This window comes from Xyrauchen texanus, chromosome 17 (assembly GCF_025860055.1).
Source record: "Xyrauchen texanus isolate HMW12.3.18 chromosome 17, RBS_HiC_50CHRs, whole genome shotgun sequence".
In the NCBI taxonomy this organism is placed as follows: Eukaryota; Metazoa; Chordata; class Actinopteri; order Cypriniformes; family Catostomidae; genus Xyrauchen; species Xyrauchen texanus.
The window spans coordinates 11055196-11081277 of NC_068292.1; the positions used below are offsets into that span (position 1 = coordinate 11055196).

The window sequence follows — 26082 nt, forward strand, 5'->3', positions numbered from 1 at the left end:
TTTTGAAAATATGGTTCAACATTTTGGGAATCCCAGCTCTCAATTTTTTTGGTATTTACAGCTGCACCACCTGCTCTGTACTATTTTTGCACACACACCCCTAAAGTGGCAGATACTCTTGGAGAGGTGATTTGACCTCTCCAAAATTTTACCCGCTGTGAAGAAATTATATGAAATTCATATTCTGGACGCTGGATATCACTATCACGTACACTCACTATTCACAGTGTATGGTCACAACTCCAGCAGCTTCATCCACTGGCATCCTATTCAATAGGATATTGGAATACTCCTTTTTTCCAATGATGAATTGCCAGGCAGACAGAATGCTTCATTTATTAAAGGATTGGCATCAGGTGAGATACTTAACTCAAAGAGATTATTGTTGTTATTAAGATGTGTCATTAGGTGGCGATGTTATAAAGGTGCCTCTAAGTAATATTTAAAAGGATATACTGAGAAGAACAAAACACACTTCGGTGACATGAGGTTGTCTGCAAGTGACTGATTAAATTACGATGTTCATCAATTATTTATTTATGTAAACATGTGAACATAACACTCGTCACATCATACAAATGAGTAGAGCTGTAGTGCAAGTGGCTGCACAGACTTTTGAGTGCTAACCGAGCACTCCCAGAATGCCCTCTGTAGCACTGGAAAGTATGATGTAATCAATTGGTTAATTTAAACAAGAGAAATACTTAATTGGGGTGAGAAACAGATCAATATTTAAGTCCTTTTTTTACTATAAATTCTCCATCCTACCCAGCAGTGGCCGATATGCACAAAGAACGTGAATCACCAAAAACAGAAAATGCTGATCTGTGATGATCTACATGATCTGTTTAGGAAAATTGAGTATTGTTCCAATGGCTGTTAATTATTTTGATAATGTTGACCTTAGTTTAGTGAAATGTGTAAAATCAGCTGGACAAAAAAAAAAAAGAGAAATACAAACATTTGTTTTTGCACTTTTAATCATTGTAATGTATTAGTGAATTTGCTGTAACATCAACATAAACGACATGTAAAACATGTTTTAGTTTGTATGAGACACATTTAGCCTTTTTGTTTGTGGTTTTATAGCTTTTGATTCCTAATGGAAGTGTGGTCTTAGATTGGTATGTATGTGTGTTTCTCATCATACATTTAACACAAGAATTGGACTGGAGGTTTGTCTGTTAATAAATTAAACCAAAATCTCCAGAAACAAATTCTCATAATGTTGAAAAATCCAGTTATGGAAGTCAGTCAATAAATACCAGGACACACATGACATGTTCAATGGATTATGGGATACGCAGTGTAAATCTTGGCATCTTTTCCATGATTCTGTTTTTGGAATAACGCTAACAGAGAAATAAATCGTGTAAGCCAAGCCATGAAGAAAATAAAAACATTTAGGGTCTAAGAAACAAAATACTGCGAGTGAGACTGACCACACTGAAGCTGTGCACAGATTGAACGATACAGAGAAGGGACAGAAACATTTCTAGACTGATGGCTGTTGACCTAACCAGTCGTGAGAGGAGCTCAAACTGACTCATTATCAGTGTCAGATTAGATTCATTCTGACAGCGACCCATCAACGATTAGTATAACGCTGACAAGATTAAACAGGAAAAATTCTCAGGACACAGATTGTTTTGTCACATATCAATCAATGCAAAAGCCTATTCAAGTCTTTGTTACTGAATTAGAATTAAGAAAAGACAAATCCATCCATCTCTCTCCCTTTCCTCCTGATTTTTAAATCTGCACTGGGACATCAACGCTTGGTAGATGAGGCAGACTGGCTTCCTCCCTATAAGGGACAGACAGTAAACACAAGCTGTAAGTCGTTGAATTGACGTTTTCATCACTAATACATAAAGAGAAAAACTGTTACCCTTTTGAAGATCCTGGTAAAGGTGCCTTGACTTTCTCCACGTCCTTTTGGACCTTTAGCAGAGCTCTTTGACTTATGCTCTCCCTGTTAATAAAGGACATGGATGCTAATATTAGATCCTTCTTCAGTAATTGGACAGGAACCATTTGATCATTTATTTGTCTTCAGTGATCTTGAAACATGTTGAAATGAATAATGATGATATGTGCATTTATTTTATTTGTTTAACTGAAATGGAAGTAAATATGCTCAGTTTACTCTTCTCTTCTGTGCAACTAAACTCTACTGCAAAGATTTCCAGAACTAGAATACCACTTGTTTAGCTCTTGCAAAAACTCTGGAATCAAACAACTCTATGTGCTATGAGCAGTGCTGGAAAACGTACTCAAGTTCCATATGCAGTACAGAAAACACACCTATGTATTACTTTATAGTTCACCAAAAACATTTCTCTCCTCATTTACTCACACATTTGGGATGGGATGTATGTATGACTTTCTTTGTTCTGCAGAACACAAATAAAGATTATTAGAAGAATATTTCAGTTGTGCAAGTGAATGGTGACTAGAACTTTGAAGCTCCAAAAAGCACATAAAGGCAGCATAAAAGTAATCCAAAAGACTAATATTGTTTAATCAATGTCTTCAGAAGTGTTCCAGTTGGTTTTTGGTGAGAACAGACCAAAATGTAACTCCTTTTTCACAATAAATCTTGACATCAGTCTCCTTGGTGATCATGATTTCAAGCTCGATTACATTTCCTTGTGCTTGACGCATGCACAGTGCACTAGATGGCACTATAGGAAGTGTAATCGTGCTTGAAATCATGATCGCCAAGGAGACTGCTGTCAAGATTTATTGTGAAAAAGGAGTTACATCAAGTCTGTTCTCACCCAAAAACAACTGGATCACTTCTGAAGATATGGATTAAACCACTAGAGTCTTTTTATGCTGCCTTTATATGCTTTTTGGAGCCTCAAAGGACTGGTCACCATTCACTTGCATTGTATGGACCTACAGAGCTGAGATATTCTTCTAAAAATCTTCATTTGTGTTCAGCAGAAGAAAGAAAGCCATACACATCTGGGATGAGGGTGAATAAATTATAAGAGAATTTTCATTTTTGGGTGAATTATCCCTTAAAGTAGAAGTCACCATTTAAAGTACTACTCAAATAAAAGTAAGTAAAAGTGAACCATCCATATTGTCATGCACCTCATGCACCTTACAGTCTAGCTGATCCCACAAAAGCGCAATGGGGTTTAGATCCATAACACTCTTTTCCAATTATCTGTTGTCCAATGTCTGTTTCTTTGTCCACTCAAACCTTTTCTTTTCATTTTTCTGTTTCAAAAGTGGCTTTTTATTTGCAATTCTACCCATAAGACCTGCACCCCTGAGTCTTCTCTTTACTGTTTTACATGAAACTTGTGTTGAGCAGAGTCAGTAAAGTGGCATTTTATTCAGAAATTAAGCTAGATTTCATGGAACTGAACTTGGTAGATAGCTTGGTTGCAATGGGAGACCTCTTCAAGTTCTTCTGAAAAATATTTGGGGAAAAAAAATGATATATATATATGTGTGTGTGTGTGTGTGTGTATATATATATATATATATATATATATATATATATATATATATATATATATATATATACATATACACGCTATATGGCCAAAAGTATATGGATACCCCTTTCTAATTAACGAATTTGGTTACTCCATTAAATCAAGTAAAGGAAAATCGTAATATTTCTTTGTTTAATGGCTTGGGCTTTGTGTGCTTCCAAATTTGTGGCAACTGTTTTGGGATAGCCCTTTTCTGTTCCAGCATGACAATGCCCCTGTGAACAAAGTGAGGTCCATAAAGAAATGGTTTATTCTATCTGGCGTGGAAGAAATTCACTGCCCTGCACAAAATCCAGACCCCACTGATCACTTTTGGGGTGAACTGGAACAGCAATGTAAGTCAGGCCCCATCAACCAACATCAGTTTCTGACCTTACTGATAGCCTTGTGTCTGAATGAGAGCAAATCCCTGCAGCCATGTTACTACAGACAGTATAGTGGAAAGCCTTCCCAAAAGAGTGGAGCTATTATTACAGCAAAGGGGGAAATTGATGCCTAAGAATAAAATCCAAAATAAATCAAAACTGTTATATTTAGCCATGGCGTTGTGGGCTGGAGTGGCTTTCCCTCCGAGGAAAGAAAGCCACGATCGCAACATGGCCATGGTCATGCTCTCGCAGTGCAGGCATGAACCATCCACGAACGCTGTCTCCATGACTGTCAGAAGCGGGAAAGGCATCTTTAATAAGCCGCTTTTTGTCAGTGGCCACTCTTTTAGGGAATAAATACATTTTTAGGGAGAAATATACTCTTTTAGTACTAAACACGCACTGTCGAAGTGCCCAGGGGTGTTCTATTCTATTTGTGCGAGAGGGGGAGAAACCGCTGTGATGCGCCGTGAAATCCAACAGCCGTGGAGATCGCTTGCTTTCTACAGATGCAAATGGATTGGCAGTGGAATACATCAACACCGCTCGGCTCCGAAGAAAAAATTTGAATGAGTGGTTGCGAGCCAGCTCATTTTAAACCCGTAATTCCCATTGGCCTTTTCTCAAAGATCAGACAGACAGGGAACTAGTTCCTTCAGGTGCATTCAAGTCATGTCTGAATGATTGTATTTACAATATAAAATGTGATCATGTCACTTTAGAACAGGGGTGGCCAACCAGTCAGAGACCAAGAGCCAAATATTTTAATCTGTTACCGCAAAGAGCCACATCACACACATGGGCACACATGAACATCAACCCATCCCTTCCTCACACACACACACACACACACACACACACACACACACACACATGTTTGGTTTCCATGTTTTATGGGGACTTTCCATAGACATAATGGTTTTTATACTGTACAAACTTTATATTCTATCCCCTAAACCTAACCCTACCCCTAAACCTAACCCTCACAGAAAACTTTCTGCCTTTTTACATTTTCAAAAAACAAAATTTAGTATGATTTATAAGCTGTTTTCCTCATGGGGACCGACAAAATGTCCCCACAAGGTCAAAAATTTCGGGTTTTACTATCCTTATGGGGACATTTGATCCCCACAAAGTGATAAATACACGCTCACACACACACACACACACCTGCTCAGCCATATTTATTGTAAATGACACACACACACACACAGACACAGACCTCTGCTCAGACAGATTTATTGTAAATGAAACACACACCAACATGATAATAGCAGAAATTGACTTCTACTCTACTACAACCACAGGCGAGTCATTTTCAACAATGAGCATTGTGAGCACTGTCTCACACACACAAACTCTCAGTTCAACCAAAACTAAAATAAATTTAAAAAAAATAATAAAATAAAATTATTTACTACGGCTTTTTTCTTTTACTATGCATGTTGCTTAGTGGGACTTCTGGCATTCCTTGCCTTGAACAATCCTCCTCAAATCTGGATCATATTCTGTGGTTGCCACTCGAAGCAATTCTTTCACATGGGTGTCAGTCAGAACAGATCGATGCTTTGATTTCACGTGTTTCAGGGTAGAAAATACAGACTCGCAGACATATGTTGACCCAAACATTGACAGTATCTTAAGCGCAGCCCGTTTGACATTGGGGTATTTTTCCATTGGCACTCTTTTCCAGAACTCAACGGTCCCTTCCATTAAAGCAGGTTTCAGTTGATCCTCCTCACAAAGATCGATCATCTCTAACTCAGCCGCAGCCTCATCTGTGACTAGCGGGGCTTTCAAACAGTCCGTCTCGGCATTAAATGGGTCGACGAGGAACGTAATCTGTGACCTTTTCAGTTGTAGATCACGGAACCGGTGCAAAAAGCTTTCTTGCAAGTTTTCAACTAGTGTAGCATATTTGTTTCTTTGGTTATTCAGGGCGGCGCTGGTGGCTTTTAGCAGAGTGGAAAATGCGTTAAATCTCCCTTTTGAATATGCGCCTTGAACAGCTTCAGTTTGTTGACAAACGCAAACACACTTTGAACCAGGTCAGGCAGCATTTTTAACTTACCCTGCAAGGTCAGGTTCAGTCTGTCCAAGTGACACAGCATGTCGACCAAAAAGGCCAGATCCATAATCCACTCGAGGTCCGAGAGCTCGGGATAGTTCTTGTCCTTCTCTTCCATGAACAGTTTCACAGCATCCAAAAGCTGAAAGAAGCGAGAGAGTACCTTGCCTTTTGACAGCCACCTCACAGTGCAGTGCAGTGGCAAGTCACCTGGAAGCCCTTGGTCCAGCTCAGCGATGAGATTCTTGAATTGCCGGTGGTTCAGCGCATGTGTGCGGATGTAGTTTACGATTTCCATCACAGGCTTCATGACGTTGTCTAAATTCAATGATTTAGACACGAGTTGCTCCCTGTGGATGATGCAGTGGAAATTCCAAAAGTCGGGAAATGTTTGGTCAGCTTTGCACAGCCCCACAAGTCCGTTCACAGATCCGAACATTGCTGGCGCTCCATCCGTGGCTATTGCTGTTAGTTTTGGAATGGGCAGATTTGCTTTCACAAATGCAGCCATCATTGTTTCTTTCACATCTATGCCACGGGATCTGTCTTTTAATGGCACAATATCAAGGAGTTCTTCTTTGATCAAACAATCGTTTGACACAGACCTTGCAAATATTGCCAACTGAGGCTTGTCTTGTATGTCACAACTTTCATCCAATGCGACACTAAAATACTCGCAAGCTTGAAGGTCAGAGTGTAACTGTGATTCAATAGCTGTGTTAATGTCCGATATTCTGTGTTCAACAGTGTGGCAGGACAGTTGGACGTCTGATACCATTCGTTTTAGTTTGTCGTTTTCAGGAGACAAGATTTCAACAACATCACCGAGACATTTTTTGATGAACTCCCCTTCATTGTACGGCTTTTTAGCCCGTGCAATGTTCCAAGCCAGTTGATATGATGCAAGCGTTACAGTCTCTGAGTGCTTCGTAATTTTTTGGAAAAACTGTATCTGCTTTTCTGCCTGACTTTTCAAAGTGACCAACTTGTGCTTACGAAGTTCACTCCCTTTTGGGAATTCCTGGTCGATGTTAGCATGGAGTGAGCTGAAGTGGCGCTGAAGATTTGAAGCTTTGAAATGCGCTAATGACACCTGACATATAAGGCAGAATGGCTTGCCATTATGTTCAACAAAAAAATATAAACTCTCCCACTCTGTTAAAAACGTCCTGTGTTCATCTTCATATTTTCGTTTTGCTGTGCATTTTTTCCCTGCCATTTTCAGAGCGAACTTGACACAAATTGTTTACTCAAATGATCTTGCTCCTACTGGGAAACTGAGGTATTTTCATCCCATGCACAAGCAATTTTGACGAAAATAGTACCGTATCTCAAGCGAAGTGATGAAAAAAAAATAATAATAATAATTGATATGAACGTAGGCTAAGAGCCGCATGAAACCGGGCAAAGAGCCGCGGGTTGGCCAGGCCTGCTTTAGAAGACATTACTTTAATAGCTGGAATCATATGGATGACGTTTATGCTGACTGTCTGTGATTTTTGGAGCTTCAAAAGAGAAATCTCCATTCACTTGCATTTTAAGGACCTACTGAGCTCAAATATTTTTTAATTTTTCTTCAAATGTGTTCTGGTGAAGAAAGAAAGTCATCCACACCTGGGACATCATGAGGGTGAGTAAATAATAAGGGAATTTCCATTTTTGGGTGAACTATCCCTTTAATCTTTAAGAGGCATCATGTGAAAAAAAAAAAAAAATAATAATTCCCATCATTATATCAATGTGTGGCAGCACGAGAATAATAAAATAGGTAGACAAAGCATCAATTACACACCTGATGCGTGGCTTTAGTTGTGAAAGACCAAAAAAATGACAGATAAATGTAGTATATGTTACATGATGAATAAATATGGAATCCAGGTAAATACAAAATGCCTTATTTGGGTCCTGGGCATTTTTATTAACACACAATGAAATGTACCTGTATTGGAGACTTTGGAATTACTTCAGTCCAAGCATTGTTCCAAAGAGTGATGGATCAGATTCTCAGTGGATTTATGATCTGCTCATTACACAGAGAGATGAGCAGAAGCATTAAAGTAAAGTGGATGCAAACCTGCAGGGACTTTAGAACAATGGGCTGAAGGTCCATAAGGACAAGTGTCCTTTTTACACTCCTCTGTAGAGTAACAGGGCCACGTGAGCGACAGTTCAAGGCACCCTCAATAGTGAAGGTTATCATAGGCCCCATTTCCCCAAAAACGTGAGTCAACTTTGCACAGGATGGCAACAGTCCCAGGAAAGACCAAAGTTTGTCAAAACCTAGTAAACATGCTTAAGCCATTGCACAAGATATTTAACAAATCCAAATGGTGGAATGAGACAAAGCATTGCTAGGAGGCTTTCAGACAGATGAGGACAGCCCTGTCTCAGACTGAGTGCCTCACTCATTTCAACCCAGTCTTGCCAGTGCAGCGGACATAGGATACATCAACTTGTGAAGTGGGTGCGGTATGCAAATATAGATTGACAGACAGGAAGGACATCCTATCCTTACATTTGGACAGAATGCAACAATTGGTCGATCGTTTTTTAGTCCTGTCCCTTCCACAGAATATATATATATATATATATATATATATATATATATATATATATATATATATATATATATATATACAGTGGGTACGGAAAGTATTCAAACCCCTTAAATTTTTCACTCTTTGTTATGTTGCAGCCATTTGCTAAAATCATTTAAGTTCATTTTTTTCCTCATTATTGTACACACAGCACCCCATATTGACAGAAAAACACAGAATTGTTGACATTTTTGCACATTTATTAAAAAGAAAAACTGAAATATCACATGGTCCTAAGTATTCAGACCCTTTGCTGTGACACTCATATATTTAACTCAGGTGCTGTCCATTTCTTCTGATCATCCTTGAGATGGTTCTACACCTTCAATTGAGTCCAGCTGTGTTTGATTATACTGATTGGACTTGATTAGGAAAGCCACACACCTGTCTATATAAGACCTTACAGCTCACAGTGCATGTCAGAGCAAATGAGAATCATGAGGTCAAAGGAACTGCCTGAAGAGCTCAGAGACAGAATTGTGGCAAGGCACAGATCTGGCCAAGGTTACAAAAAAATGTCTGCTGCCCTTAAGGTTCATAAGAGCACAGTGGCCTCCATAATCCTTAAATGGAAGACGTTTGGAATGACCAGAACCCTTCCTAGAGCTGGCCGTCCGGCCAAACTGAGCTATCGGAGGAGAAGAGCCTTGGTGAGAGAGGTAAAGAAGAACCCAAAGATCACTGTGGCTGAGCTCCAGAGATGCAGTCGGGAGATGGGAGAAAGTTGTAGAAAGTCAACCATCACTGCAGCCATCCACCAGTCGGGGCTTTATGGCAGAGTGGCCCGACGGAAGCCTCTCCTCAGTGCAAGACACATGAAAGCCCGCATGGAGTTTGCTAAAAAACACCCGAAGGACTCCAAGATGGTGATAAATAAGATTCTTTGGTCTGATGATACCAAGATAGAACTTTTTGGCCTTAATTCTAAGCGGTATGTGTGGAGAAAACCAGGCACTGCTCATCACCTGTCCAATACAGTCTCAACAGTGAAGCATGGTGGTGGCAGCATCATGCTGTGGGGGTGTTTTTCAGCTGCAGGGACAGGACGAATGGTTGCAATCGAGGGAAAGATGAATGCGGCCAAGTACAGGGATATCTTGGACGAAAACCTTCTCCAGAGTGCTCTGGACCTCAAACTGGGCCGAAGGTTCACCTTCCAACAAGACAATGACCCTAAGCACACCGCTAAAATAACAAAGGGGTGGCTTCACAACAACTCCGTGACTGTTCTTGAATGGCCCAGCCAGAGCCCTGACTTAAACCCAATTGAGCATCTCTGGAGAGACCTGAAAATGGCTGTCCACCAACGTTTACCATCCAACCTGACAGAACTGGAGAGGATCTGCAAGGAGGAATGGCAGAGGATACCCAAATCCAGATGTGAAAAACTTGTTGCATCTTTCCCAAAAAGACTCATGGCTGTATTAGATCAAAAGGGTGCTTCTACTAAATACTGAACAAAGGGTCTGAATACTTAGGACCATGTGATATTTCAGTTTTTCTTTTTTAATAAATGTGCAAAAATGTCAACAATTCTGTGTTTTTCTGTCAATATGGGGTGCTGTGTGTACAATAATGAGGAAAAAAAATGAACTTAAATGATTTTAGCAAATGGCTGCAATATAACAAAGAGTGAAAAATGTAAGGGGGTCTGAATACTTTCCGTACCCACTGTATATAGTACACCCCTCACATTTATGTAAATATTTGATTATAACTTTTCATGTGACAATACTGAAGAAATGACACTTTGCTACAATGTGTGAACTCCATGCCCAAGAGGGTTAAAGCAGTGCTGGAAAATAATGGTGGCCACCCAAATATTTACACTTTGAGCCCAATTTGGACATTTTCACTTAGGGGTTTACTCACTTTTGTTGCCAGCGGTTTAGACATTAATGGCTGTGTGTTGAGTTATTTTGAGGGGACAGCAAATTTACACTGTTATACAAGCTGTACACTCACTACTTTACATTGCAGCAAAGTGTCATTTCTTCAGTGTTGTCACATGAAAAGATATAATCAAAAATGTGAGGGGTGTACTCACTTTGGTGAGATACTGTATATATTTACATTTAGACCAGTATAACAAAAAATGTTCTGGAAAAGATTGCACACCCTAGCTTTAAGGGAACACATACTCCACATCGCTCTGCTGCCAGTTTCAAGCAGTTCAACCAGTGGGAAGAAATTTGTAATCACCTCAATCGTTGGCCCAAATACAGGTATCCCTTCACTAGCAGTCAAAATGCATAAAAATGCCTGCTCCGGTTTGCACATCAGTATGATCTCAAATTCAGATTAATATATAATCATTTAAAGGATAGTTAACTTTAAATTCTCCTCCCTGCCCAGTAGGTGGCAACATGATGAAGAAAACAAAAGAAGAAGAACATGAAAGTGGATATTGACAGTGCAAAAGAAGTATCCCTTTAAATATTTATCTTTTTCTCATCCACACCTATCATATCACTTCTTAACACATGGATTAAACCACCAGAGTCTTATGGATTACATTTATGCTGCCTTTATGTGCTTTTTGGAGCTTCACAGTTCTGGTCACCATTCACTTGCATTGTATGGAACTAGCTGAAATATTCTTCTAAAAATCTTCCTTTGTGTTCTGCAGAGGAAAGCCATACACATGTGTGATGTGCAAATGATGAGAGAATCTTCATTTTTGGGTCATATATTCCTCAGAGCTCATGGACAAGCAGCGAACTTAAAGAGGTCTCCTATTGCAACCAAGCTATCTAACAGGTTCAGTTCCATGAACTCTAGCTTATTTCCTGAATAAAATGCCCTGTCCTTATCCACTTTACTGACTCCTGACTCAGCTTTACTTATTGCACTGCACTGACACTTATTGTATCCAATATTACTGTCTGAGACTCAATAATGTGTTTTCTTATGTTTTTGTTTTTCAAAAAACGTTTGTTTCACTGTATTGATGGATTTTTAGGGAAAAGGGAATGCATGATTAGAAGCAAAAGATAAGATAGATTTATTAGCTAATTCATTTCATTAGCTAGTTCATTTCTTGTAGGAAAATAACTGTTAACTTGAGGAGATGAACGCTTACCCTAGATTTGGGAGTAGAAGGTGAAACCTGAATGGAAAAAGAAACTAAAATGTTAAAAGAACATTTCCGGGTCATGTCAACGTAACAGTAGTAAACCCTGTAGTCCTAGTAACTATTGCACAATGTTTGTAGAAGCATACCAAGAAGGGAGGTGATGTGACTTCTTTATTTGCATGGAACAGAAAGAGTATATTGATGATGGACCAGGAATGGACTCTAACCCTCATTTTCATTTATTTTATTTGTATTTATTTTTTTAAGAAAGGAGCTTCTGGGCAGCTTTTTTCTATGTAAACAAGTGGCATTCCAGTGCAGCTCCTATACCTGTATGGGGGAAGACCCAAATCTCCATAGCGGTTGATCAAGATTACGATCAACGCACATATTTCAAATCAGCAGTCAAATCTGGCAATACTGGTATCATAAATTGAGCTTCTTTAGCTCAATTCATGCTAAAAAAAAAGAATTTTCCCGGCTTGTAAAGCTAATGCACATTCTCGAGTTGATTGACAGGCAATTTCTCCCATTCATTTTAATAGAAGTGGTCCGTCTTTGCTAAATAGTCTCTGTTAAAGCCCAGCTGACAGTCATTTCTGCAGTGAACTTGAATGAAAGCTCAAGCGGTAAAACACCACAGCCAGCGCCCATTGCTTTTATTACGGACAGACGGACTACTGGTCGAACAAAGACAAATTCATAAAACATATTTTATTTGGAAAATGAAACTTGTGAATCTTCAAAAAAGATCAGGGGCTTGGGACAATACATCAGGGGTTTAAGCTCCCTAAGCCTCCCCCTCACAACACCCCTGGAAAGGAGTAGGGATGAGGAGCGAGTAGATTTTTTTGGTGGTAACAAATATTTTGCAACAAATGCTGTCAATTGAACTTAAATATTATACTTTTGTAACTTAAGTATTGAACCCAGAACATTCCTTCAACATCAGTTAAATGTTAAACAACTGTGTTGATTCTCAAATAAATCACATTAAGTACTACATTTTTAACAGATTCAATAGAAACATAGACAGAGGAGAGAGATACATACAATGTTTCTGAAAAAATGCATGACAGCGTTCTCATCCGCACGGCGTCGAGGTGATGAGCTCGATCTCTGAGGTGAGGCAGACAGAGCTCCACGGAAAGATCCCTGATGAAGAGAACATATCTGATCATGAAACATTCACAGCACATCCTGTAAATCCACAATAAAGTCTTCAATCCAGACTTTTACGGTAATGGATTTTAAACTCACTGGGTGGTTTCATTGCAAATTTGCCACTAAAATTTTCACATGCAAATGAGCTTTGCGTCAAACTTGCTGCAAATTTTCCATTGTTGCCAAAGGTTTGGTGCAGGTTCACCAGCACAGATGAAGAAATGCAAACTTCCGGCAAACATTTGCAGTATATCACAAGCTCATTTGCATGTGAGTGTTTTGCCAGAAGTCCAGATTTTTGGTTAGGGAGACCATTATTGTGCTTTAGGTTTAGGTAGTTTTTAGGTAGAGTTCACATGATCCCCAGACCACCTTTTTAAGTGGGCTCAAGTGTGGTTCACTGGTGCGCACCAGATTTCATTAAACTACATTCACACCATCCAAATAATCTGAACACAGATGTCAATAGACTGTTAAAACAGCTTCAGGTTGGCTTTGATCAGCCATTTTTCTGCAATAGAAAGGAAGATGGAAGACTGTTCCAAATCCTGCTCTTCTGTAGTGTATCCCATCTGGGCAGCTTTGACATTTTACTATGATTGATTAAGTTAAGCTTAATTTTAGGATAAAGATGAATACTTTGGCATAAAGGCATACTGTATGGATAGTACTTAATTCATCATTTCATAGCCAGCAGAATGACTGCAGCATTTCTAGATCCAAACACAAAAGTTAACATTCAGATGATAGTAACATAAAGAGAAACTGCATGCTTTACTCACAGAACATTCAAAAATCTAAAGTTACTTTACAATAGAAGAAACAGAACAAATGATACACTATACAGAGGACAGTTTCCGTCATAAAATGTTCTGTTATTTCTGTGACTTTCATACATATGAAAACTGGTGTCTAGCATCCTTAGAAGGAATAGTTCACCTCAAAATTAAATTACTCACCCTTTTGTTATCCCAAATTCTCAATCAAAATGACTTTCTTCTAAGGAACGCAAAAGAAGATTTCTTGAAGAATGTGTGATGATTTATTTGCTTTTTTTGGACCCGTTTCACACTCTGGTTTTGGAACACAGAAGTAAGTTATTGCAGGGTAAACCTCAATAGAATGGGAGACCATGTCAAATATCATTTTTGCTGTGTGATGATGTGATATGGTTAAATGCTGGGAATATTTCCATCATCATACTGATTGTTTGAAGACGTACAGTAGTGTGTGAAAGTTTTAAGCAGTCGTGAGAAATGTTGTAGTGAGGATGTTTTAAAAAAAAAAAACAATCCATGAAAAACACATCCAAACTGCAGTAAACATAAAAAAAGAAAAACTAAATGAATATTTGGTGTGACAGCACTTTGCCTGTAAAACAGCACCAATACTTTTTTCTTGGTTGTTGGCAGATAGGATGTTCCAAGCATCTTGGAGAATTTGCAGAACACAGTTCTATGTATTTCGGCTGTTTCAGTTGCTTCTGTCTCTTCATGTAATCTCAGACTGACTCAATGATGTTGAGATTTATTCCTTCTGTTGCATGACTCCTTCCACTTCTATTCTATTTACAAAGGAATGTTGTTTTTTTGTGAAACATCTAATGTGCTTTAAACTTTTGCAAAGTACTGTATTTCTGCTCCAATTTAGCTTTGTAAATACCGTGAAATAAACTCTCTCTCTCTCTCTCTCTCTCTCTCTCTCTCTCTCATAATGTTCATTATTTAATAGAAGTGTGTCTCTTTTCATTGCTTCCAGGGTAGTAAAATACAAACTTATCAACACTAAGGGAGTTACTATAAATTTGACTGCCGTAATCCATCTTCCTCTTTCAGAAAGAAACATTGACTTTTATAAGCCAGTGGTGCTGTTCCCTGCTATAGTTTACTCCTATGATTGTGATGTTCAAGTTCAAGTAATGGAAAATAATTGCAAACAAATAAGTTATGCCTCACTTTTAGCAATGACCTGGTAATCCAAAATCTTTGACATCTGAAATTTGCATTTGATTTTAAAATAAAGCTATTTATAATATTGAGAAACCTTCTCCTTCCAGCTACTTGAGGTGTGAAAGTCCAGTTCTTAGAAACTCCAGACAATATGTGATCAGGTGTCAGGTGATGCTTTATTACTGCCGAAGTATCTAATTTCTCACATTCTATACATTACTTTATCACTTCCTCATAAATGAATGCAAATTCCATGGTCATATTCCAGAAGCTCAAAGTTTATGAGCTGTAGACAAGACTTCAAACTTTCCTGTGAATGGATTTTCCCTGCATGCCGATTGTTCAAAGGAGCCTCGGTTTGTTCCTGTCAGACAGCAAATGCACTAACCCTGCCCCCACCCTAATCCTAAACAGAGGAGCCTGTAAAGCAGAGCACCCTGCCAGGAAAAACCTAAGGCACCTTTCTCCTTTCGCATCCGTACATGGATCTCACGGCACCACGTCCGGTTTTCCATCCGCCCATCAACACAACTTCCCCTTTAATGCTCTTACTGGCAATGTTGAGATGAAATAACTGCCTCACTAAGGCTTTTTATTATGATTTCCCAGCTGTTTGTGTGGGTGGTGCCAAACAATTTGAAGATGATTGTTTTTCTTTTCTTTGCACTATGATGCATTTAAAATGGGTCATGTGTCAAGGTGTACCTTCATGAGTTTTGAGTGAGCAAATGAGCAGACACAAGGAAAAACTCCTGTGGTTTCCTGATCTCACACCTGTTGGGGTCAAAGTGATCATTTGTGTTTATCAGTAACTTATGTCATGCATTAGTACTCGTGTTTTCAAACTTTTTGATGCAAAGGACCCCCAAATATAATAATCCCCTTTGCAAGGGATCCCCCTCCTAAAATATAAAGACAGTTTTATATTTTAATATACATATATACAAAAATGCGTTACCTTATAAAGACATGTATATATTTGTCATTTTATATGATACATAAATGTATACACATTTTAATTGTCCTAAAGCCAAAATAAATCATTAAAATATTATTTTGAAAAATATCACCCATAGACCAGTGGTGTGGGCTGGCTTTTTTTTTTTTTTTTCCAGTTCCAGTTGGCATTTAAATAGCTTTCAGGTTTAACCCATACAAATCTGAAGTCTGATTTATCACAACATATGATGTGAAAATGTAGGCCAGCATAAAAATATATAATTTAAAAAGTGACATATTTTGCTTATAAATGCAACACAACATAAAAGCAAAATAAATGCATTATGTTAACTGCCAAATATGAGATTTCTGTACGGGAAGCCATATGAAATACCTTTTATTAAATCAAGTTAAATCAAAGACTCATCAAGTGCATGCATTGTTTTTAATTATTAATTTGTCATTACCTAAAAAACAATACCTACAAGAATACAGCAAGAAGCATATTTCATGATTATTTTATCTGTTCGCCTATTATTTTTCAATTCATCTTATTTTTGGATCATCCGTCATCTACTCCTTGTTAAACAACACAGGCTTCGTGAAGGCACGGACCTTTAAGAGCAAATGTTCACTAAAAAAGTGTCACTCACATACCATTTCAGATTTTAAGTAATTTTTTTTATTTAGATGTGACCAAAAGTGTGGTTGTCTGTGACAGTTAATTATTTTATGAGCAAATAGTGTCTGCACTTCCATCAGTTTCATTAGAGATCTGCTGAGCCTGTGAGGATGACAGCATGAGAGGCGGCACTATCGCATTGATTGATTGACAACGTATTGAACGAATCAGCGCTAATCTGAGCTAACGTATCCCCTCACGTGACCTTTCGCCTATTTTCCGCATCACAATCATCACGTGCTTTATGAGCATCTATATAGCTACGAACTGAAGGGAGGCTTGAGAGACGCTGCCTCACACTGAAACTTTATCCACTGGGTGTCGATGTTTAACAGAGTTAATGCTAAAATATGACTGCTACACACATTGTTTGAGTTCACATATTGTAATATTTTATTTGCTATATTTATGTACAGTTGTTTATTTTGCGCTCCCGAATTTTTGAGGAGACATTGCCTCCTTTGCCTAGAAATCCCTCAGAGAAATCCCTCAGAGAAATCCCTGCTGCCATAGAGTAATGTTAGGTATATAAACCTGAAGAGAACCTTTTCAATCAGAAAAGTCTTCAGAAAGCAGAATGAAACAGTAATAATGTAGAAATTTTCTTCAGACACCTTAGCACCCCCTTGTGTCCCCTTCATACCTGTCAACACTCCCGTTTTTCCCGGGAGTCTCCCGTATTTCACACCCATCTCCCGACCCCCTTCCATTTTGTTATTTCTCCCAGGAAACTCCCGTAATTTGTATGGCCCAAACCTCGTTATATTCATCACTGGTAGATGGGAGGCAGGGCTGCAATTGTAATCTGGCATACAGGGTATTTTCCCAGTGGGCCGATGCACTTTGGGGCGGACTGGCCATCGGGAAAACCGAGCGGGCCGGTGGGTCGGCCACGAAACAGGCCGAATGGGCCGCGATAAGCTAAAATGAGCCACCGCGTTATACAAAACGGAGAGCCGCAATCAACTTTTGGGCCAGTTGCTATGTAAAATCCCGGTGCCGATTTCTCTACACAGTCTAGCCCTGATGGGAGGAGAAGACTAAGGTGGTGCTCTGGTGAAAAAAACTAAATATACATGTAAATTTAACAACAGCTGGACGGAAGAATTCAATTTCATATTTCGAAGCCATATGGACAATGCCCACGCCTTTTGCAAAGTGTGTCACACTGATTTTAATATCAGGACTTATCCAGACATGTGTTAATGAGTGTCTATTAGTGCTGCACGATAAATCATATGGCAATCGCAATGTCAGCCTGTGCGATTATATGATGGCAAAATGCTGCGATTATATTAAATAAATAAGTGCATGTGTTCTCTCTGAGAGCTGTTTGCCATTTTCTACACCGCTAATAAAGATAACCAGTCAGTCTCAGTTTAGGGAGTGGCACGTGTGGTCATGTCATGAGAGTTTCCGGTGTGCAGCGTGGAAATCAGGAGAAGATGAAAATGTTTACAGTGTTGAGTGGCTAAAATATCAATATGACTAAAATGTCAAGTTTTCATTGACTAAAACTACATTAAAAAACCCAGTAAACAAAACAAAGCACAATTACAGATGTGTTTGCGAGTGTCATATGACAAGTCTTCACAGAGATATAAAGAGACATGATGCACCGTTAGCAAAGTGGGATTTCAGAAAATGATCCACACACTGGACAAGAGGTACCAGCGATAAGTAGAACTTTTTAGAAAGAGGATTTGGAAATACCAGTTGGTCATTTAAAAAAACAACAACAACAACAGTTTTAGTGGTTTGAGTGAACCACACTTTTATATCCAGTTTCCATTTACATCCTGATTAATGTAATCCCGTCCCTGTTTGTTTGGACAATCACATTTTCATGAAAATTTGTATGTTCTTATTTATTGTTCTATTTTATTTAGGTGTAATATTGAGAAAATAACAAGTTTGCAGTAATGCAAAGATGTTATTTAATTTTGTAAAAATATTATTTTAATTTGAAAACACTGCATTTATAGTTGTTGTTGTTTGTATGTTTGAGTTGAGAAATACACATTTCAGCAATATCAGTAATTTTTTGTGCATTTTCCTTGATAACCAAGCAAGTTGACTCATGTTACCATTTGTTTATTATATCGCAATATTAGCCTCAATAATCGCAATATGACATTTTCCCCAAATCGTGCAGCCCTAGTGTCTATAAAACTTTTGTTGTCTGTCTCTTTCTTCTGCGGTACTTTATGTACTACTCCAGCTCCTCTGACATCTTGGCAGTCTGATACTGATATATTGTTGACTTTTGTGTGACAGCTTGCTTGTTATGTTCCTCATTTGTAAGTAACTTTAAATAAAATTGTCTGCTAAATTACTATATGTAAATGGCTTGCGCAGCTTCACAACAAAAGCTCCACCTTAAAAGCATTTTTGATGACTTATATCTCATCTTAGCATCTGTTGCATCCACCATTTCTCTGAGAAGCGCTTAATGCTTTTTTCCCAACGAGAGTCTAATGTGTGTTTGAGTAGTTTTAAGCATAATTTTATAGAAATTATCCAAAACGTTTACAAATAATAGAAAACTTTGTTGATGGGTCACTTGTAATAGTGGCACAAGGTACGCAGAGAGCAGTAGTGTAGTCTAGGGCATACACCGTATGCCCACCTAAAATGAGTGATGATGCATATGGCCACCAGAATGAGTAGGCTTTTGACCTGGAATTTTTTCAGTCTACTGTTTGTGTGCCCAAAGTATCCTTCGATTCTGACGTGAACACTGCATTTGACTGTGCGCCCATATACAGGTGGTTGGAGCATGCCCACTACACCGGACACAAACACCGGACTATTTCTGAGTCATTCTATGAAACGGGTGCCATTTGGGTCCACAACATTTAATATGTCCCAACGTGTGTTTCCAAAGGATAGTTCACTCTCTGTCTCTGTTGCGGATGTAACCCGTTCCTTCCGACGGGTGAACATCCGTAAAGCCGCGGGTCCAGACGGCATTCCGGGCCGCGTCATCAGAAAGTGCGCGAACCAACTGGCTGGTGTTTTTACGGACATTTTCAACCTGTCCCTCTCCCTGTCTGTAGTCCCCACATACTTTAAAACATCAACAACTGTGCCTGTACCAAAGCAAGCCATAATCACTTGCTTAAATGACTGGCGTCATCCAAGCTTGATGAGAAACTCCGGGCTCTGGGCTTAAACATCTCGCTGTGCAGCTGGATCCTTGACTTCCTGTCAGGCCGACGTCAGGTGGTTAGAATGGGCAGCAACATCTCCTCATCACTGACCCTCAACACTGGAGCCCCGCAGGGCTGTGTTCTCAGCCAACTCCTGTATTCCCTGTACACACACGACTGTGTAGCAACACATAGCTCCAATGCCATCATTAAGTTTGCTGACGATATGACAGTGGTAGGTCTGATCACTGACAATGATGAAACAGCCTACAGAGAGGAGGTGCACACTCTGACATGCTGATGTCAGGAGCACAACCTCTCCCTCAACGTCAGTAAGACCAACGAGCTTGTGGTGGACTTCAGGAGGAAAGACAAAGAACACAGCCCCATCACCATTAATGGAGCACCGGTGGAGAGAGTCAGCAGTTTCAAGTTCCTCGGTGTCCACATTACTGAGGAACTCACATGTCGGAGTGGTGGTGGTGTAGTGGTCTAAAGCACATAACTGGTAATCAGAAAGTTGCTGGTTCGATCCCCACAGCCACCACCATTGTGTCCTTGAGCAAGGCACTAAACTCCAGGTTGCTCCGGGGGATTGTCCCTGAAATAAGGGCTCTGTAAGTCGCTTTGGATAAATGTAAATGTAACTCACATGGTCCGTCCACACTGAGGCCGTTGTGGAGAAGGCTCACCAGCGCCTCTTCTTCCAGAGACGGCTGAGGAAGTTTGGAATGAACCACCACATCCTCACACGGTTGTACACCAGTACAGTAGACAGCATCCTGACTGGCTGCATCACCGCCTGGTACGGCAATAGCACCGCCCACAACTGCAAAGACCTGCAAAGGGTGGTGCGAACTGCCAGAAACATCATCGGAGGTGAGCTTCCCTCCCTCCAGGACATCTATAACAGGCGGTGTGTGAAAAAAGCTCGGAGGATCATCAGAGACTCCAGCCACCTGAGTCATGGGCTGCTCTCACTGCTACCATCAGGCAGGCGGTATCGCAGCACCAGCCGACTACATGACCAGCCGACTACACGCTTCTTCCCCCAAGCGATCAGACTTTTGAACACTTGATCTCTCACGATCAACAGTCAGTTGCACTTTATTAATTATCATCTTGTATCACACACTGGACTGTCAAATATATTCTCCCCAATTATATATATATATATATATATATATATATATATATATATATATATATATATATAATTATTTTTATTTATAAAATAAATTAATTTTATTTATTTTTATTGTATGTGTATTCTATATTGTGTGTATTGTTTACTGCACATTGTATATTGTGTTGTGTAAGTATGTGTACATTTGTTATGTAAATTGTGTTGTGTAAATATGTTGTTTATTGTAATTAGTACTGCTATGTTATTCGGAACTGCACATAAGACTTTCACCTACTGTTGCACTTGAGTACACAGTAGTGTGACAATAAAGTGATTTGATTTGATTTGAAAGCTTAAAGTTATTAATTGAAGTGTTCTTGTTAACATTATATATGATAAAAATACTATTCTTAAAGAGTAACATACTATTTTTTATCATTTTTCATTAGTACATAGCCAATTTCACATGTCCGTGTTGACCAACATCTAAAATATCATCAAATAAGTTATCATTTATTATTTTCAGGATTATATCTGTGTCCCTGTTAACATAAGATATATTTATTCAAAATAAAAATAAATTTATAAAAATATTTTTTTTGTAAATATTTTATGATTTGTGTGCGTCCCCTCAGTTTAACTTACCACCCCGTCACACTAACTTACTTTATTTATAAATAATGTACTGTTGCTTTAAATGACATCACAAAGTGGAAATGACACCATTTGAGCCTTGTAGCCATCAAGAACAAAAGTACTGACATTCTTTTACATTGTTTATTTGTTGCTTGTTCATGTTAGGCAGGGTCCGTCAAGCTCAAACCAACCACTCCATCATGCAAAATAAATTGGGAAAACGTCTCGGGTTACTTAAGTGTAACCCTTGTTCCCTGAAAAAAGCGGAACGAAATTCTGCTCTGGAAAGTGCTTTGAGAACAGCTTTAGGTGTGACCAGCTGTGAATATGTGTGCAACACGTCAATGAACATTGACCGGAATTTATAACCTCTGTCGGTGTAATCATTGGATGCACCTGCGACAGGTCTATAAATAGATGCGTCACAGGTGCGTCGTCAGGTATTTTTTCTGAAGAGCAGTCCTGGGACATCCCAGTGCGGCAATGAAGTGCAGCATCTCGTTCCGCTTTTTTCAGGTAACAAGGGTTACACTTAAGTTAAGTTACCCAAGACGTTCCCTTTTCAAAAAGCTACACTTCTGATGCTGCGCTGGAAAGGGCTTTGGGAACGACAATACCCACGCCGCCGCACTGTGGCTGTCCGGATCCCCTACGGTTGTGTAGTGTGCTCACAAGAGTGTGAGAGTGTACATCTTCTTCTAGTGCAGCTTCGTGACAACAAAGGTTTAAATGTACCTGCAGCCACCTTTTTCACCCATTAATTAATGAAAATAATTCCAGGCGCATGCGCATTCTGCACATTCAAAGACGCGTGATTAGAAAAGTCGATCTGCGCGCTTTCAGCACTCGAGCACTCAGCTCAGCGTGTGACCGAAGTATACTTTGGGCTTAACGCGATGCCGCAACACGGTTGAGTGAATTGTGATTTTATTTTGAAGTGTGCACGGAGATTGTCTCTCAATGTGCACGGAGCTGCGGGAGGCGGGAGCGCAACTGATGGCACGAAGACAGACAGACGGACTAAGCGGATACACCAATCAGAACGTTCATTTCAGACACAATTGGATATTTGCTAACCAATAATATTTTCAGTTTCAATTAGGGACGGGACATTTCCAGCGTCTAATGCTGATGCACAAGCATCCCTGGAGTAACCATGAAAATTTATATAAATATAAAGGCTATATTTACATTTTACTTATGCAATTAAACTTCTGCATGTTTTGCACCCGTGCTAGTTTTTGATGCTCTTAGAAGATGCTTGACAACGGTGTCCTGTAATTATTCCATCAAATGCTTTTTTGTGCCTTTTTCCAAATCAACACATAATAGTACATGAAAAGCACATAATAGTACACAAATAACCATTCATTTATGTAGATTATATGGTAATACAAGATAATGTGTTAACGTGACTACACTCATATTATACAATGCTTAGCAGTTTATTGCGTATTATGTATGTATAAGTTTATTAATTAGAGTAATAAAGTATTAACAATTTTCATAGTAGCACAATAAAAGGAACATTAATGACACCTATTAATTTAAATACATATTTAACATCAAATTACCATAACATTGTTCTTAGCAGTGTGCTCTACACCATACCAGCCAAAAACCCTGATATCCAGGGTGGGACCATTATTGTCTTTTTTTATGGAAAAATATATTTCTAACACATTTCACATATGTATTGTATATTATTTTTCATAAATTCATAGTATGTCCACCTCTTCAGACACTACTACACCACTGGCAGAGAGGATGTTTTCTTTCTTTCTTTTTTAAATCTTTAAATAAATCTGGATAAGAGCATATTATTGATTAAACTGTGCCAGCCCTCATTTCCAAACGTTCCCAAACATATATCAGCGAGGACACCGACATTTGCTCCAAGGTAAATTAAAGCTGATAACTGAACGTTAATTCATACAAATAAAGAGCTCACAGCTTCATAGTGAGTGTGTTGAGACGTTATAAGCAGTTCTGTTCACTAAAAATAATTTGATCAGGTGTGTAATTGGCATTTAAAGATGGTTTTCTCTTTTCAAGTGACTGTCATAATTGTTTGCCTTGATTCTGATTCACAGTCTCCACAGTTTTCAATCAAAAGACTGTTATTTAACAATTTATTTTACAAAAAACTAAAAAATCTTTTGAATGTCACTTTTCGTACCATCCCACGTAAGAATATTTTCAATTTATTTGGAAAGCAGAAGTTGATTCAAAATGTATACATCTCTGTCTGCATTAATGGTGACCTCACAGATTTGCAAGTTACCCATGTCATGGTCACTGACACACCCCCATACCATTGACAGACACTGGCTTCTGGACCTGACACTCATAACATATTTTCCTCTTTGGCCGGCTTTAAGTGACAGATGTTTTTTCCATAAACTATTTGAAATGAACAAAACAAAATTCCACTGTTCTACTTTCCATCTCAGATGAGACCGAGTCCAAAGAAGTCGGCAGTGCTTCTGGACAGTGTTGCTGTATGGCTTCTGCTTTGTATAGTAAAGTCTTGCATCTGTGAATACAGCAGCGAGTGGTGTCGACTAACAAAGGTTTACTAAAGTAATCCATGATATCCATTACAGACGAATTACAGTTTTTAAGACAACGACGTACAAGGGATAGGATTTCAAACACATTTAGAAGTGGTTTTCCAGCAGAACAACGTCAAACCACATACTGCCCATATAACAATTGCATGTCTGTGTTTGCAGAAATTGTGGGTGCTAGATTGGCCTGCCAGCAGTCTCCAGTTGAGAATGTGTGGCACATTATGAAGAGCAAAATACGCCAAAAAAGGCCCCGTACAATTGTGCAGCAAGGGGGGAAATTCTGCTTGCTATAATTTACAATCTTGTTTCTTAAACTATTAAGAATTATTAAAAGAAAGGTTACACAGTAGTAAACATTTTCGATACTGTGCCTTTTTCAGAATTGGGTTTGTAATTTGTAAACTCATAAGACATTTAAAAAAATCCTATTACAATACAATTTATCTTGACAACTTAGCATTTCTATTGTGGCCAGTACATGTCAACAGCATACCACAAAAACATACAAATATTTGCTAAACCTTATTCTGAGCATCAAACAGAAATCCTAAAAAGCTAAATAAACAAACAAAAAAATAAAGCCAGGGTTCATATTGTTACATAGATTTTTAATAAAGCAGACATAAAATAAAGCTCAGCGAAGGATCAGGTTAAGAGATAAATTGAGGGTATCACAAACTCTTGTTTTGCAAAGTATTACAAAAGGGCAACAATCAATAGGAACTACTAGTGAGACACTTACACTTCACATTGTTATGTGAGAGACTGGATAACCTGAGACATGTTTGAGAAAGAAGCAGCATGTAGCTCTGAGACAAACACAAACTATAATACAGCTGGTGCTGGAAAGAGGACAAAATATCTCTGTTTGTGCACATTATTAAATAACACATAAAAGTCTTCTGATTTCATCTTACCATCTTCGTCTACTTAGTTTTTGTCAACACAAAATGTAGATTGATACTTCTTAATTTCAGACAATGTGCACAGGTCAGTAGTTCTGCAACATTACCTTTTAACAATGATATGTCGCTTTAAAAATATGAACAAACAAATATACCTCATTGAGAAGCTTTTTTGCAATTTCATTTCACATTTCCACACAAGCCAAAAATACTATCTTTTCATTGACATGCACATGCAAGGAGTGACTCAAATGTAATTTCCTAATTTCCCAGAGTTTCCCAACTTTGGTTTTTGTCACATAACAGCTAAATCTTCTAAAATAAAGCTTCTTTATCTCTCTTTTTTTATCTTGAAAAGTTAAGGCTCTGGAAATTGCATAATTAGAGAAATACATACAATGATGACAAATCATAAGGATAATTAAAACAAAATTGGCAAATTCAGTTTATGAACCAAGTAGATTGGGCACAGCCTCCATATGTACCATGAAAAACCCTGAGGACCCAATTTTTCATTTCAAAAACAAGCTGGAAAGCCTGGAATCGATAGCTTCCTGTCAAAATTGATATAGAAATATGAACATCTACCTCTCTTTAACAGCTTTGATCACTCTTGAGGAGTGATAATGCCATCACAACTGCCATTAAACCATGAAGACAGACTGAGAAAAATAACATCTTGCATTCTGAAATCTCTATAAAATTCTGATACACAAAGTAGATCACAGATAATATGGGAAGGCCATAGATATGTGAAATTCCATAATTGAAATTCGCTAAAACATGGTACCACTCAAATGTACCACATACATCAAGTACCATACAACATCATTTACTGTCAGTGAAAAAGTGGTACAAATACTAGACTTTACAGGCATTTAAAATACTTATAATACATTTTATAAACGTAATTTTGTTTATAACACAATATCTGTACGTCAAATCCCTGCACCAGAGTATAATCTATTAAAAAACAAAAATGCAGCTTTATATCTTCAATGCCTTTACTGGAAATCAGTTCTAATAAATGTTGTTGAAAAGACAAACATGAATGCATAAATATCATAATCACATAAACAAATACTCCAGAAATAAAGCACAATAAAACAGTTGTACAGACTCATGTGGAGAGGTCTGAATGATTTTGTCTAATGAAGCCCACTTTATCCTCACCTTTCCCTTCCTCTTCTTGTCTCCTCCAAAGAACTTTCCGATCTGATCCATAACGGTCGGGTTCTTCTTGCTGCGGCCCAGTCTGAATGTGGACTGCGAGGAGCTTGCGGATGCCATGCTGAGTGTTTGCTTTGTTCTCAAGAGGAATCGGAGTGA

At 38.6% G+C, this 26082-nt stretch overlaps 1 protein-coding gene across 1 annotated transcript; it reads right to left on the reverse strand.

The window, feature by feature from the left end:
• Positions 1–575: 575 nt before the first annotated feature.
• LOC127657994 (myelin basic protein-like) lies at positions 576–26068 on the reverse strand. The gene is made up of 5 exons (XM_052147045.1): positions 25927–26068; positions 12681–12782; positions 11634–11660; positions 1892–1975; positions 576–1807 (listed from the first exon to the last, which is right to left on the reverse strand). The coding sequence occupies exons 1-5, from the start codon at positions 26041–26043 to the stop codon at positions 1772–1774; spliced, it is 366 nt and encodes a 121-aa protein (XP_052003005.1). The 5' UTR covers positions 26044–26068; the 3' UTR covers positions 576–1771.
• Positions 26069–26082: the final 14 nt, after the last annotated feature.

Bases quoted from the DNA above. Each gene is read 5' to 3' on its own strand.
- LOC127657994 (XM_052147045.1), bottom strand. From the start codon at position 26,043: ATGGCATCCGCAAGCTCCTCGCAGTCCACATTCAGACTGGGCCGCAGC. The intron at 12,783-25,926 runs GTGAGGATAAAG...TCTCTTCATCAG, and splicing joins ACAAGAAGAGGAAGGGAAAG to GGATCTTTCCGTGGAGCTCT. The intron at 1,976-11,633 runs GTAAGCGTTCAT...CTTTATTAACAG, and splicing joins CTTCTACTCCCAAATCTAGG to GGAGAGCATAAGTCAAAGAG.